At 40.3% G+C, this 17,500-nt stretch overlaps 1 protein-coding gene across 4 annotated transcripts in view; it reads left to right on the forward strand.

Annotated features, from left to right (window-relative positions):
- LOC123518555 (AT-rich interactive domain-containing protein 5B-like) overlaps positions 1-17,500 on the forward strand; it is a 144,681-nt gene that overhangs the window by 118,074 nt on the left and 9,107 nt on the right. For 2 of the 4 annotated variants that reach the window (XM_045279391.1, XM_045279395.1), the window contains 6 exons: positions 2,690-2,900; positions 3,395-3,631; positions 3,860-4,171; positions 4,392-4,563; positions 5,761-5,881; positions 16,668-16,901. In XM_045279391.1, coding sequence (XP_045135326.1) covers positions 2,690-2,900; positions 3,395-3,631; positions 3,860-4,171; positions 4,392-4,563; positions 5,761-5,881; positions 16,668-16,901 — 1,287 coding nt within the window. The remainder of the gene's footprint in view (positions 1-2,689; positions 2,901-3,394; positions 3,632-3,859; positions 4,172-4,391; positions 4,564-5,760; positions 5,882-16,667; positions 16,902-17,500) is intronic. The other 2 variants (XM_045279393.1, XM_045279394.1) reach the window with 2 other exon arrangements.

Genomic DNA, 17,500 nt, shown 5'->3' on the forward strand with positions numbered 1-17,500 from the left:
ACCTGAGAGTCACCCACCACACACACCTGAGGTGTGCTAGGCACAACCATCCTCCTCCTCTCCTCTACCCCCTTCTTTCTCCTTTCACTCACCACAACCACTTCATTCACTCCACTCTCCCCCTCCAACAAACCGAACCTATTTTCACACTCAACAGGTTTAGTCCTATCCTCCCTAACTGCCTCCGCTTTCCTTCCCTCGCAACCTGCCATCTCTGCCCATCCTGACTACTATCTTTCCCAGTCTGGCTCGCCTGCTCCCTCTTCCCCACTCTGCTCTTCCCGACAGAGGGCCAAGCCACCCTGTCGCCCTCAGAAGGTCCAACCTTCGGCCTAACACTGATCTCCTGCCTAATTTTTTCCACTGCCTCCCCAAGCCTCTTAACCTCCTCCTTCAACTCAAAGATGAGAACTTCGTTCGCACTTTTCCCCTCACTTAGCTTTCTGATTTCCTCTCGCAATTCTCGGTGCTCAAGAGAAAGAACTAAATTCTCGCTCTTGAGCCTACACACCATACACTCAGAAAAGTCAACGACCTTCCTGTCATGCCCACACATCTCACACACAACAAACTCTCCCAATCCCACCTCAACACTCTCTTTCACGCACTCAATCACACTCTGATATACCTCAGTAGCTACCGCCATACTAATTTACAATCTGTTAACTCACAAACAAATAAAAATACTTGGTGACGGCGGGGTGGGGGAACCGCGGTGGTGGGGGCCTAAGTGAGGTCAACTAATCCTCTTTCAAGGTCAACTTGACGGTTACAAGCCTAGTCTCCTCGCTCTACCAAAATACTTTTAACTCACAAACACTGATTCTAACCACTATTTCACTCTAATCTAACACTTGCAGTACACACTTTCACTTCACTAACACTCAAAAGCACCACACACAGACACCAAGCACAAACACCACTCGCTTACTATAAAAACCACAGCCAAAAACGGAGCGCACACACAACACGTCCACTCGCCACCGCAGCTACACAGGGTAACGTCTGGCTGTCTCGTCATAGACTGCAGCAGATCAAACAGTGAATTACACACACACACACACACACACATAAGATCGGTCTATGAGCTCTGAGCTCGCTCCGTAATGGGGAAGACTGGCTGGGTAACCAGCAGGCGACCGTGGTGAATTACACACACACACACACACACACACACACACACACACACACACACACACACACACACACACACACACACACAGAGCCTTCTGCCTTGCTGTCCTGATAGTCTATTAGTCTTCTGTCACTTTTGTATTACTAGTCTTATGATAGGTCACTTCATGAGGACTACAAGGTCTGTTGTTGCATATAAGTAACGCCTGAGCTCTGCCCTCCACCGCCCCCCCCCCTCTCTCTCTCTCTCTCTCTCTCTCTCTCTCTCTCTCTCTCTCTCTCTCTCTCTCTCTCTCTCTCTCTCTCTCTCACACACACACACACACACACACACACACACACACACACACACACACACACACACACACACACACACACACACACACACACACCTTAATTTAAAAAAAAGTGGTATTGGTGGAAATATTAACAAGATTAATAATAATGTGACACAGTATTCCATCAGATACATTTAAAACCCAAAAAGTGTTGCTGTGTACTTGCTGCTCCCTGTCTTGTCCGGGTTGCTGCTCATGAAGATGTCTACTGTGGTATTTGTGCCTCTAGTCAAGCTGGGTATGGATCTCCGTCAGGCATGTGTTGTCTCCTTTTGAACTTCAGAAAAGGGCGTTGTATATCTTTTAGAAAGAACATGATAAAAATAATGGAAGCCGCAGGAAGTTGCCTGTCCTACATTTGGCATCTCTGTGTGAAACATACTTATTTTCATCAGTCATTCAGTTTAGAAAGATTGCACACAGCAGTGCCAGGTATTGTCAGGCACTTAGTAATGCACATACTATACTCTTCCATATCTAGTTCAACATGGATCCTTCCCAATGCAGTTTTTTTGTAAAATTAGTCCCTGTTACTCAGATACTAGAATAGCAATGATCATTACCACTCAGACAGTTAGTGCTGCCTCATTGGTATGGAACAATTCACTACAGTAATGCCACTACATAATCTTGGCAGACATCTACAAGAAAAAATGTCCAGTTGTCAATTTAGCATTTTAAGGTGACTGTTTAACTCTGAGGAGGTTTCTGATGAAAGTGATGTGTCAGATATCAATGAGAAATTAAAGAAAGATCTGATTTCATTGCACTTTCTGCCGACCATGGGAGAGAGAGGAAGTAATGAGTGAATGGAGAGAGGGAAGATGTGTTACAGATGCATAATAATATGGGAGGAATGAAAGGAAATGTTATAAGGTAAATCAGCCTAAATAGGGAGGATATGAATGAAAGTGATTCTTGAATAAGGGTGAAACAAGTAAGAGAGGAGGATATTTGTTGAGAGAGAGAGAGAGAGAGAGAGAGAGAGAGAGAGAGAGAGAGAGAGAGAGAGAGAGAGAGAGAGAGACCACAGTGAATTTAGAACTTTGCTAAATCTTTAGTAAGATTTTTAATTTTCCATTTTTTCATTGATGTTTATTAATGCATAATTGCCTGAGTCACTTCCAGTACTGTTGTATGGATGGAGCTGGTTTGCTTGGTGTCCCCCCAAAAAAAAAGCAACCACAGGGGAAGCTAAGATTGGTTTTTGTCCGCAGCACGAGGTAGTGTCCCTAGCGGAGAAAGTAGTGCTCCGGGCAGAGGACGTCATTGGGTGGATGAGGGCAGCTGTGAGTGTCAAATGGGACACTGGTCTGCTGGGAGTGTATGGGCCACCCTCCCAGGACCCAGCCAATGATGCCCACTACACACCACCCATCTCAGGGGCATTGGACATTGAGGAGGTCATAAGGGAGAAGAAGTTAATTGGTGAGTACCTTACCATTGTTTGTCCTTGAATATTTTAGTATTAATTTTGAACTGTACAGGTGGTGAATGATTCTTTGGTGTGTGTGTGTGTGTGTGTGTGTGTGTGTGTGTGTGTGTGTGTGTGTGTGTGTGTGTGTGTGTGTGTACACTGCCTAAAACACAAAAAGGAGAATATTTTTTATCCAAATTGCCACTCCAATGAAAGAAAAGAAAGAATGAAAATTTTTGATTAAATTTAGTTCCAGTGATGTTTTGACATCTTTCTTGAGTGTTATGCAAAAATTTCTTTTCTCTATTGAACAAGTTTATGACAACTTGATAATGTTCATGATCACCTTTTTCTTCTCTCTCTCTCTCTCTCTCTCTCTCTCTCTCTCTCTCTCTCTCTCTCTCTCTCTCTCTCTCTCTCTCTCTCTCTCAATGATATTAGGTCAAATATTTATCTTTGATTACCTTTGTTTTGCACAGAAATTATTGAATTCTTTACTGTGCAGGAGATGTGGTGGAGCCCAACAGTGTGCATGTCATCATTCTTGCCTTTGACAAGTACTGTCGTATTCGGGGTCTGCTCAAGCGCTTAGAGGGCGTGGAGGAGGAATACATGAGAAGTCGAATAGTGGTAGCCTTGGGTGGCTTTGTGGTGCCCTCCAGAAGAACACGCATGCTCTTCTGCAGAGACGTGTTTGATTACCCAGAGCTGGAGGGCCATGACCTCCTCTGCAACCACTTATGTAAGTGTCTTAGTCCTAGTGGAGATAATTCAGTTTGGTACCATATACTCTTAGGCTTCATTTGGATGAATGTCATCATAGAATTTTTATTTTCACTGTGAGATTATGTTAGTTATACTGCTTAGTGGTCAAGAAATGTTCACCTGTATGATGTACTTTACTTTTCAAGTGAATGTAAGTGCAAAGATAAGCTCATTTAGCACAGACTAACAGCCACAACCTCCACAGCACCTAAGCTTCAGGGTCGACCAAGAAAGAAGCGAAAGAAACCAACAGACTCAGAATCAGAATCCTCAGAGACCTCAGAAGACATCAGGCCGAGACTGAAGGGCAAGCCTGGCCTCACCGCCAAACACAACGGACTGCGTGTGCTTGACCGCAAGAGTAGTTCTCGCTCCCACCTGTCACAAGTCAAAAACGACTTCTCCACACCTGCCTTGAATCGCTTGATAGAGGTGGATTTCATGTCCAAACTTAACAAGTTCATGAAAGACCGCAACACTCCCATCACTAGACTGCCACACATCGGATACAAGCAGCGTAAGTGTTGTCTCTCCTCACTGTCTTCACTTGTAGTGGTGTATCTCTGTCTTACAACCACTAACCTGGTGTTATTGTACATTGATTTTTATTTTATTTGGTTTATTGATTTTGTTTAATTTTTTTTATTATTAACTTAATATAATTTATTATTATCATCATCATCATCATCATTATTATTATTATTATTATTATTATCTTTCATGTCTATATTTTGCAGTGAATGTATTTGAGCTGTTCACGAGAGTGCAACAACTGGGAGGCTTTGAGGCTGTAGGGGAGAAGAAGTTATGGAAACAGCTGTATGAGGAGCTTAGTGGCAGTGCTCCCTCTTCCCACCCTCCACAAAGTGCTCAGTCTTATGCCAGTATGATGAAGCGTCACTATGAGAGGTACGTATATCATTCAAATTTTGGGGCCGCCATGGTACAGTGGAACCATGCGTGCTTTGGGGTTAAAAAAAAAAAAAGTTCTGTTGACCGTATTACAACTATTGAAACACCAAAGGGAAAGAGGCATGGGAGATGAGCTCCTGAGATCTTAATGCAATCTCTGTTTTGTGGAGTGCAGATCTATCCATCAAGCATTATTTGTTTCTGTTTCCTCTGCCATGGATGAGGTTTATTTGGAGACATGCTCACTTTGTTCTCTTTCTTCACCCTTTGCTGTTCAGTGGACCAGAAATATTTATGATGAACAATGTTTAAAGTTGCATAAAGTACTACATATGGGAGGAATGACTTATTATTGTACACCAATGCATTGTACCACTCACTACATTAAATGTGGTATTCACTCGTATTGAGACATCACCCTGGTGATACACAGCACAAATATGAAAATATCAAGCTTTGAGGATCAGTAATAGATGCTATTATTTACTTGTGTCACAAATAAGGTGAAATTATAGAAAGGGACTTATGCGATTTCAGAATAACATGAGGTAAAAAACCTAGTATCTAATTTTTCACATTATGCAAATGATTTAGAATAACATGATCTCAAGATGTTTTGCTGGTATGGCAAATCTCAAGAGTTACAAGATTTTGCGAGATGTTTGTTTGGGCTGCCATATTGTCATCACAGCTGATCACAGCACAGAGGCACTTCACCTCAGGGCATGATGAGTGTCGTCAGGAACATCTGCACATGCCGTCTTGCTGTCAGTTAGACGCCATTATTTTAGCAATGATGAGCCTTTGTTTATTCTAGCTGAGAGGTGCACAAGAGCATTTTATATAGGATACGTGTTTTATGAACAGCAGGGTGCATGCTGAGTCGTTCTCTCAGGTGCAACCTTTTGCAGAAACAATTTAATTTATTTTACATTCATTCCTATGGGGAAAAAAGTTTTGGTTCACCAAGGTTTTGAAACCTCAGACAGTATACAGTTTAGTGTAATAATCATGTTAACTTTTTGTGCTTTGTAAATTACTCAGTCACTTCAGGAAGGAATGTATCCCTCGCATAAATCAAGAAATCCTAGTGTAATGAGAATTAGATCCCTTTTAAATTCTGATTCAAATCCAGATGTTTTAAGTCTTTATCAAACTGGAAAGACAATGATAAATTTTTTGGTATATTTTCAGACTCTTGCTGCCATATGAAAAATTCCTATTAGCTGAGCAGAAGAAACTTTTGGGTATTGGTTCACCCAAACCAAACAAGATCAAGTCTGATCCAGGGGAACCATCTGTGTCTATATTACAAGTAAGTTGGGTTAAGTTTTATGTGAGTTTCTTGTTTCTTATAGAAGACAGATTCTAGAGCACACCATTAGAGGTAGACCTTGGCTGACCACTCCTCCTCACAGTGCCATACACACACACACACACACACACACACACACACACACACACACACACACACACACACACACACACACACACACACGTCCGGTAGCTCAGTGGTTAAAGCGCTGGGTTCACAAGCCAGAGGACCGGGGTTCGATTCCCCGGCCGGGTGGAGATATTTGGGTGTGTCTCCTTTCACGTGTAGCCCCTGTTCACCTAGCAGTGAGTAGGTACGGGATGTAAATCGAGGAGTTGTGACCTTGTTGTTCCAGTGCATGTTGTGTGCCTGGTCTCAGGCCTATCCGAAGATCGGAAATAATGAGCTCTAAGCTCATTCCGTAGGGTAACGTCTGGCTGTCTCGTCAGAGATTGCAGCAGATCAAACAGTGAAAACACACACACACACACACACACACACACACACACACACACACACGTGTCTCCTTTCACGTGTAGCGTGTCTCCTTTCACGTGTAGCCCCTGTTCACCTAGCAGTGAGTAGGTACGGGATGTAAATCGAGTTGTTGTGACCTTGTTGTCCCAGTGTGTGGTGTGTGCCTGGTCTCAGGCCTATCCAAAGATCGGAAACAATGAGCTCTGAGCTCGTTCCGTAGGGTAACGTCTGGCTGTCTCGTCAGAGACTGCAGCAGATCAAACAGTGAATTACACACACACACACACACACACACACACACACACACACAATGTGCAACCAAAATGATTCCTACTATGAGATTTATCTTATAAAGATAGAAAAAAAAATAGAACTTCCAGTGGGACGCATTAGCGTATTAGATAAAGTGGTGAGCGTGGGATCGGGCAGATGTCCATGCATAGGTTTGAATCTCACCACATGCCATCTTGAAATTGTGGCATTTGTCGAGTGGTTTGAAGTTACCTACATGTTACCATGATACCTAGGTTCTAGGTGGAGGTGTAATTGCCTTACACCAAAGATGCACATGTTTGGTGATATTGACCTTAATAAATAAAATTGCTTGCGTTGCTAATGGGTGGAAGCTGGATAGTGCTGCCCATACTCTTCAAGTATACCTACTGGCACTAAAGGCTATAACATAAAAAAATTAGTAAATAAATAAGAAATACCACAGTGAAGAGAATTACACAGGAATAACAGATCACAGTGGAACTTGTGGTTCTCATGTGGTGATCTCTCATAGAACTACTAAGATGGTAGCGGAAGTAATGATAGCAAAGCAGAGAAAGCTTTTTCCCTACCTTCCATTCCCTCCACCACAAACCGTACAAGAAAATAAGGCAGAAATAAATACCTTACAGGGTTAGAGAAGGAAAAATATGAAGGAATTAGGAAAGAATGAAAACATTAATTGAGTGAGATATTCCCAATTCCAGGTGGTAAGGAAACTAATCTTTGATAAACTTAACTTTATTGGCTGTGGATTGGAGGCAAAATTTTTTTCAAGATGTTACAGTCCATCACATAATGAGGAAGCCCATTCCATTGATTTAACTACACATTTTTACTGTGAAAGTTGAAGGATTTGCCAATACACATAATTTTGCAACTATTTCTTCATGTACAATTTGGGAAAACTAACTTGCAATATTTCCTACCATCCATGTCATCAATGGCTTTGATTTTAAACATTTGTATTAAGTCTTGTATGTGTCAATGGAAACAAATTTGATTCTTTAAGATGCTCTTTGTATGATTCTTAAGCTTGGTATAATTTTTTGTTATTCTGCACCGAACTTATTCTAATTTGTCAATGTCTTTTGGTCATAAGGACACCATTCTAGAATGCAATATTCCAAGAAAGCACACACCAAAAAGTTTTACAAAGTGGGGATTATATTGTTAGATTTATGTTAAAAAAATTTGCCCATTAAACCAGTTATTTTGTTTGCTATCTTTACAACTTGTGAATATTGTTTGTTAAGTACTAAACTATGTACTTAATATTGTTACTCCCAAGTTAATTTTGAGTACCTTTTAATATGCATTCTCATTTCAATAGCCTATATGAAATACTTTGCACTTAATGTATTTGACAGCATATAAGATGCATCCCTATTTCATGAGGTCAAATTCAGAAAAGCAGTTTTTAATGTATTTAAGCATATACCATTAGGAGCAATCTAGCAGCACACCACACAAGCAGAAAACATCGCTGCAAAAGCAAGTTGCCTCTACAGACAAGCAATAAGCAATGTCATACTCAGATTCTGGCTATGTGGAACTGAGCAACAAGGGTTATGTTTATCTTTCCTTATGCTCCTCAGTTGGTCGTCTTCTTGCTGTTGCCAGACTTGTATATTTTTTTCCGTAGCTGGTGGCCCAAAAACTCTTGCTGCTGCTTTATTGCCATACTCCTTGGCATAATCTATCACTTGTAATTTGTAGGAGATTGTGCAGTTCAATCTTTTTCCTCCCACTGCCATATTGGTGACGGCGTCGATGTGTTTTGTTAAGAATATGAACGTGCTACTATTCCTCTCTCTCAGATGGCATCAAGTCAGGGTTTTGATCAGCTGATATTTATAAACATGCGTTACTGCCTCACAGGTTAGATTGCTTTCATTATTATGATAATTAATTTTTAACCCCCTCAACACGATGATGCGTAATATGAGTCATCAGAGCACTCGTGATATATCTGATGACATGCATGTTGGGTCATGGCTGATTTCTGTTAAGATGGTGTTATTTTTAGCCCGAATACTGTATGAGATCTATTAGAATGTAAGTAATATGATGGGTTACTTGACTTTCATCCATATTACAAAAGTGTATGATTTGCTTATACTGTACCATGATAAGTATTGATGCTCTATTTTATTCATTTATCCTTTTTATGGAAACAATGGATTAGTGTACTATAGAAATCAACGTTTTCTCTCATTTGTCATCTTCAGAAAAGAGCAAAGAGAAGGCAAATTATAATTTTTCTCAAAATTTGTGTGGGTTTATTTCGTAACCTCTTCTCTACGGGCAACAGAAAACGGCTCCTGGCACCATATCTGGGCTGGGTTGGGGTGGGGAGATACCTGACTCAGAGGCATATCTCTCTCTCTCTCTCTCTCTCTCTCTCTCTCTCTCTCTCTCTCTCTCTCTCTCTCTCTCTCTCTCTCTCTCTCTACTATGGAAACAATGATAATGGTAAGTGATTTTTCATAATAGGTACATACAACAAGAAATAAACACACAAAAATTTTATGGAAAATAATTAGTCTGACTTCTCAAGGCCATCTCCTGAAATTGATAAACAAGAGAAAATGTTAATTTTTATGGTAAACTAATCTATTGGTACCATAAAAGAATTTAGAAAATCAAATATTTATTTCTAGCATGACACATCAGTATTTATCCAGATATAAGAGAGTGAAAAACCTTTGTAATATTGATGAAAGTCTAGTATTCAATTATATCATATGCAACCTACATTCTGAGAGATCTCATACAGTATCCAGGAAAGAAACCACACCAACTTCACAGAAAGCAGCCATGACACAGCATGCGCGTCATCAGATGTCATGAGTGCCCCAATGATGCAAAATATGTGTCATCGTGTTGAAGGGGTTAATATACATGCCTATTATGAAAAATCACTTACTATTATCGTTATATATATATATATATATATATATATATATATATATATATATATATATATATATATATATATATACACAGAGAGAGAGAGAGAGAGAGAGAGAGAGAGCTGTCTGAGTCAAGTATCTTCCCATCCCCACCCAGCTTGTTTGTGGTGCTGGGAGCTGTTTTCCGTTGCCTGGAGTGAAGAAGTTAAAGTAATGATACTGATAATGATAATAATGCCAGCAAGAGAATAATGATGCATGCAGTTAGGGTGGGTGGAAGTACTGATCTTAAGCTAGGTTAGTGAGCATCAGGGTAAAAGAGTAACTTACGGGAGGTGTGACTCACCTTCACATATTTTTGGAATTTTTTTTTTTTAAAGGTGCCTCCTATATGTCATCAAATACGTTATTTACATTAACATTAATTTGCCAGATTTGTCTCTACTCTGAAAACTTGTCTAGATTTCCCTACATTTTGAGTACCTGTTCATCAGGGATTACAAAATTATTCGCTATTTTGGTGTAATCAGCAAACTTCAGTATTATATACCAGTAACATCATTATCTATGTTGTTTATATAGGCAAGAAAGAGACCAGGACTGCTCTTTGTGACTCCCTGCTGGTTACATTAGTTCACTTGGATGCTTTTCCATTTATAACTAATCTTTCTTTACGGCTGTTCAACCAGTTTTCTTCCCATTGTAAAACGTCACCTTGAATACCCATTAGGGGGCATTTTGTCAAAGGTCTTTTGAAAAATCAAGGTACAGTAATATTCCGCTTAACGAACAGGATAGGGGGTGTCAAAGCTGTTCGTAGAGTGAAAATTCGTTAAGCGGACGTGATTTTCCCACAGGAAATAAGGGAAATAGGGGGGATGCGTTCTGGGCTGGTCCCCAACATACCACATGGGTTAGAAAAAAAAAATATCATATATACGTTTGGCAGCATATTGGGCCCACCGGTGTACCACTACTTTTATGATGTCATGTGAGTCATTGGAAATTAGAGGAGCTACGCACAAATTCTCTCACATTCTTGCATTTATGTTCACAAAACAACATTTCTATTAGCTTTTTACAAACCTTGCCTCCAAGAAAGGATTGTTTTATAATGCATAAAGTGAAATCTTACATGGAATACCAAAAAAATAAAACAGAGTTGAGATGAGCCACAGACGAAGCGGGAGACTCGCGGCGACTCAGCCGCTTCTTCTTCTTCTTGTGACCCTTTTAGCCTGCGTGTTGTCTCTCCCCATGATATTTGTTTCCACTCCTCTATTGCCTGCTATAATGGATATCATATCTTAGTATTCATATACGCTCATGCCATGAGAATAACCTCGACTCCGTGGCACTGAGTGATAGTGAATTATTAATGAAACACCGCTGTATTTCATTAGTAATTCACTATCACTCAGTGCCACGGAGTCAAGGTTATCCTCGTGGCATGAGCGTATGTGAATACTAAGATATGATATCCATTATAGCAGGCAGTAGAGGAGTGGAAACAAAAACATCTTGATGAAAGTAACATGCAAGCAAAAGGGTCACAAGAAGAAGAAGAAGCTGCCGAGTGACCGCGAGTCTCCCGCTTCGTCTGTGGCTCATCTCATCTCTGCTTTATTTTTTGGTATTCCATGTAAGATTTCACTTTATGAATTACAAAACAATCCTTTTTTGGGGGCAAGGTTTGTAAAAAGTTAATAGAAATGTTGTTTTGTGAACATAAATGCATATATAAGACAGCAGCAACTTCAGAGCAACCTGATAGCAACCTTGTCACCGTCCCTCCAAGTGTTCATGGATGCCATTTCGCTGCAAGAGGTTGCTCTGACGTTGTTAAAGAATCTTGGATCCAGCTCCAGGAGCGCTAGAGACAGAGGCAGGGAGCCAGCCAATCACAGCAAAGCTACCGCGTTCGTCCCTCACCCGGCAAATTCAAACACAGAAAATTTGCTAAAATGGATATGGTTGTACGTTACGCAGATTTTTGGTCTAACTTTATATAGTATGTTAAACCGGAAATTCGTTAAATGAACGTTCGTTAAGCGGAGTATTACTGTATATTATAATTACTGCTTTACTTTGGTCACACTGGTTTAGTATATCATAGAAGTCTAAGAGGTTTGTCAGACAAGAGAGAGAGAGAGAGAGAGAGCACTCGAACTTCGGTGGCATTTACTGTATGCACATTGTACCGATGGTAAGTAAATGTGACCAATACATGTCAACACAGCACAAAACAATAGATGATAATGCACATAATTTTGGATGGTATGAATATAAACTAGGCACAAGACTCTGGAGGGCACTTTATATATTTTTTGTGTTGTAGCTGTGCAAATGTGCTCATTTGGACTTTTTTTTATTGTGATTTTTCGTATTGTTTTCTGGGCCCCTGGAATCTTTTAATTTTTTTGCCATATGTTCTTCATTTGCCATTACACACATTAGTCATAACAAACTCTATACTGGAATTAGTAATTATGTTTTTTTGTTACATACTCTACTGTAGTTGCATTAGGAAGTCCTTCACCAAAGGCTGCTATAAAAATCAAAAGATTGAGAAGGAATGAAGTGGACTCAGTCCTGTAGAACAGTGGTTCCCAAACTTTTCCTAAGTGGGTACCACTTGGAAGTCCCCTGTGTTCCACTTCATTCCAGAAAAATTCAGTTTTAGTAAATATCAATTTATAAGAACATATGTATGAACTAACAGTTAGGAACACCACTCAATTTAATATGAGGGATGCATCTGTTTCTTGTCCACCAGCTGATCAATGCCAGATTATTTTGTGTCAGGCGATTAGTTATTTTCTGAAAAATGAATGAATTTAACTAAAAATTGCATATGATTCCAAAAGTGCTCTCGCATCACCTGGAAGGCTTTCTCATACCACAGGTTAGGAATCACTGCTATAGAAAATGCAAATAGGTAAATACACACACACACACACACACACACACACACACACACACACACACACACACACACACACACACACACACACACACACACACGGCCCGGTAGCTCAGTGGTTAGAGCGCTGGCTTCACAAGCCAGATGACCGGGGTTCGATTCCACGGCCGGGTGGAGATATTTGGGTGTGTCTCCTTTCACGTGTAGCCCCTGTTCACCTAGCAGTGAGTAGGTACGGGATGTAAATCGAGGAGTTGTGACCTTGTTGTCCCGGTGTGTGGTGTGTGCTTGGTCTCAGGCCTATCCGAAGATCGGAAACAATGAGCTCTGAGCTCGTTCCGTAGGGTAACGTCTGGCTGTCTCTGCCAGAGACTGCAGCAGATCAAACAGTGAATTACACACACACACACACACACACACACACACACACACACACACACACACACACACACACACACACACACACACCGCGTAGTGTAGTGAGTAGCACGCTCGACTCACTATCGAGAGGGCCGGGTTCGAGTCCCGAGGTGGCGAGGCAAATGGGCAAGCCTCTTAATGTGTAGCCCCTGTTCACCTAGCAGTAAATAGGTACGGGATGTAACTTGAGGGGTTGTGGCCTCGCTTTCCCGGTGTGTGTTGTGTGTGATGTGGTCTCAGTCCTACCTGAAGATCGGTCTATGAGCTCTGAGCTTGCTCCGTAATAGGAAAGACTGGCTGGGTGACCAGCAGGCAACCATGGTGAATTACACACACACACACACACACACACAGAGTGAAGAAAAAGACTTGGGAGTGACTGTACAGAGTAATCTGTCTCCAGAAAAGCGCATTAATAGAATATTTGGAAAAACGTACAGCATGGTCCAAAGTATAGGATGGGCATTTAATTAACTGGACGGGAACATGATAAAGAAAATATTGACCACCCTAATTAGGCCACAGTTGGAATATGCATCAGTAATTTGGTCACCATACATGAAGAAACATGTCAAGAAACTGGAAAGAGTGCAGACTTTAAGGAGCTACCGTATGAGGAGAGGTTAAATAGGCTGGAATTAAGCATGTTGGAAGAAAGAAGAGTCAGAGGGGATATGATAACAATGTTCAAAATAGTACATGGAGTGGACATATTGGATAGGGAGAACCTGATCACGATGACATCCAGTAATTACCTAAGAGGACACCCAAAGAAAATACTGAAGGATTCCTGCACGAGCGACATCAAGAAGTGTAGCTTCCCGTTTCGGAGCATTGATGCATGGAACAAACTGAGCGTGGATGTGGTGTGTGCGGCAAGTGTCAGTCAAATGAAGGAAAAATTGGACAAGTGTGGACAAAGAGACAGGACATAGAGAGCTACGGCTCGGGCCCTGTAATCACAAATATGTAAACACACACACACACACACACACACACACACACACACACACACACACACACACACACACACACACACACACACACACACACACACACACACACACACACACTTTCCCTGGTACACATTACTGGATTGGGTGCTCACCCAAGCCATTACCAAGGCATATTACATGTACCTGTGAAGAGGGTGTTATTATGATAATTGATTTTACAATTGATAATGCAAATAGTTAAGAATACACATGAATTTTTTTTGTCTTGCACTTGCAAACAAAACTAGTCAGCAGTTTTAAGTAGTTGTTTTATGTTGTAGTGAGTGCAGGCTAAAAAGACTTCACTTTTCTGTGATCTTACAATTGAGTTAGATAAAAGAATGTGCTGCAGCATAATATATTAGTGGCTATTGATAGGATGATATAATATGTCTATAATAAGGATAAGATCAAGTCATGATAAATACTAATTTTTTTCTCTCTATGTTTACAACTATTTTTATGAATATTATCATGTGCATCTTCATCAAATTGCATATTTGATATCACTTATGTATTGTTATTATGCATTGATATTTATATCTGTTATTTTTTCTAGCATTGCCCTGCCTCTTACTTAACTTACTAGTAGTGTGTTGTTGCCTCATATCTGTAGTACATCTCTTAGCATGTTTGATATTATGGAAATTGTTTAGGTTTGGACTCTGCAGGGTACACTTTGATCTGTTCAGTAGCTGACTCACTAATACAGTGGAATGATTGCAATGTCTTTTCTCACTAAGCATGGCAGTTTTAACTTAAGAAACACTTCTGCTCATAATCCTCACACGCTGTGTACTTTAGATTATGAAAGTATAATAAATCAATACAATGAGGGTTCCGGTATCAGTTGATGCATTCACTTCTTGTAAAGCTGAAGTGCTTATGACATGGACATTGTTTGCTGCTGAATACAGAGCATCTAAGTACTTTGCAGGGGAAAACAAGTAAATGCCTTTTGTGAAGGGGCTGGTTTGGGACACTGATGTGACAGACTGCTTCCTCTTAACTCTCTATGAACAAAGGGAAAGGTTGCAGATTCTTCTTATCACATTGCTATTCATGTGAGAATTACCATATTGTACATCATATATATATATATATATATATATATATATATATATATATATATATATATATATATATATATATATATATATATATATATACAAAAAAGAAAGCACCAGAACACTTATAAGGATCAGAATTACAGTTATTTCAAAGGAAGAGAGACCAAGACTGATTCATTGGAACTATTGTCTTAACTCTTTCTGACTGTCATTCTGAACTCATTCAAATTGTCTTTTTTTTGGTTAATTTAGATCGTGTTCTTAGTTCATTTGGATCTTCTTCCTTTTATTTGGATCATCACTCATGGCTCATGCAGTCCTTTGATAAACAAACAGCTCATTCAAGAATGATAACAGAAGCAGCTAGTAGTAACAAGATCTAAGTGACTCAAGAATTGGTTCACATCAGACAGAACCTAGTGCGCCAAGGTGTGAACAAATCCGGCATGACTGAACCAGGGTGGCCTTTGTTGCGTGGTGTGTAGGGTGTAATGAGCAGGTGGTTTACTGGACCCGGTCAACCCAGTCCTTTGTTCATATCAACCACCACAAAGGATTATCTTATGTGATACTCAGTTCAGTGAAACATTATTGCTCATTATAATCAGACTCATTGAATAGTATTTATCATGTTATCAGCCTGTCTTCCACATGATTAGAGTGAATTCCTATTTGTCTCATTACTATGACAGCAACTGGTAAACTCTGAAATTCTCAAGCTAAGTGTCTCTTCTCTACCTTTCTACAACCTGAATTGTTCCAGAAGAGGAGTGTCAAGACACCTCTGGAACTACATTAGATATTTTTATATTCATGTTCAGGAGAAACAGATCAATATTTTATGCTCTTGACCAGTTTCTTTTATGTGTATGTAAAGAAATCAATGTATAGATATAAAGAAACATATATAGGCCAAGAGATCATGGTCTTCCATCACTAGTATCCATCACAAGTAATTTCTTGAGACCCTGAACCACAAGACCCAGCAAATGTTAAACATAGAACAAAAACATTTTTTGGTATCTTTACCAGACTGAATGTTGAACACACACACACACACACACACACACACACACACACACACACACACACACACACACACACACACACACACACACACACACACACACACACACACACACACACACACACACACTGGCTAATCACGCTGGTACAGTGGTGATGTTTGCCTATGTAGGATGATGGAGTGTGCTATCAAGAGTGTTTTTCAAGATCATTGTTAAGAAATAGATCTTAATGTGTTGTTAGAATAAAATTTCAAAAATCTGTAAAATTTATGCTATAATCATTATTGGAGGACCATTTTACTTTTCTAACTTGGAGATCATTTAGATAGTTCACATTAAGATGATTCATTGTGAAAATATGAAAACTTGAATGTTAAGTAAATTATTTCTCCCTGAGTGATTCGTGTTGGTTGATGTAGACTGCTGAAGCAGACTAAACAGTTAAAGACACTTTTATGACAGCAAGAAGAATGAATTCAAATTGGAATACTTAATGTTTGAAGAAATTTAGTGTTTTCATCAGTTTCTGGCAAACCTTTCACCTCATGGCCATAATTTTGAATGGAGCAAAATACTTGTAATGGAAGGCAGTGACCAAGTGAGTCATGATTTGGACGCTGGACAGACACTAGGCAGAGTGTTGTGGGGGGGAATGGTGGAGCATGACGAGTGTTGTCTCTCACAGCAGCATGTGCCAAGTGACCTCAAGTCCCCTCCCAAGTTTGGGATCAGCTGTCCCCAGTTGATGCCCCCTCACACTCCTCCTGGCCACCTTGGAGGGGTACAGGAGGTACATGGGTTGCTCAGTGGGCCTCACCCTGGCTCTTTAGGTGCTTCGCCCCCTGTGGGCACTCCACCACAAGCCAGCCCTGCACCACCCACCTCAGTCAGTCCTCCCAACACACCTATGGAGCTGTTGGTAAGTTACATTGCAGTGCGTTCACAGCCTGCTGCCGCTGCCTGGTGACCCGGCTTGGTGCACATCCTAACCCCCACCTCATGCTTGGCTCTGCCCACCCGCTGGAGGCAGAGCATAAACCCATTGTTGTTTAATCATCCCCGACTATGTTTGTATATATATATATATATATATATATATATATATATATATATATATATATATATATATTCATGTTATTACTATAAGAGTACGTCCCCATGGATATGGTACGAATCCAAGAGATAGGAAGCAGTAGTGGATGCAGTGAAGAGAGAGAATTAGCAAAACCACCCTTTCCATTAATTAGAATCAACTAAGGACAACCATAAAGACCAGCGTGAACTAAGTACAGAACCGATCAATACAAAGATACCTCACATGCATGCCTTTTTTAACTTTGTTCCTCGTCCTTTTTTCCTCCACTGAATGCATCAAGTGTACTACATTATATGCATCAGAGGTTTGAAACACTGCATGTCTCCTGGGACTGAATCACCTGTAGTTGTGTGTAGATGAGTGGTAAGTAACTCGGAGTAGCAACTTTTTAACACTTAGTGCATGTTATTATGAAAGACTTA

Source organism: Portunus trituberculatus, chromosome 44 (assembly GCF_017591435.1).
Source record: "Portunus trituberculatus isolate SZX2019 chromosome 44, ASM1759143v1, whole genome shotgun sequence".
Lineage (NCBI taxonomy): Eukaryota > Metazoa > Arthropoda > Malacostraca > Decapoda > Portunidae > Portunus > Portunus trituberculatus.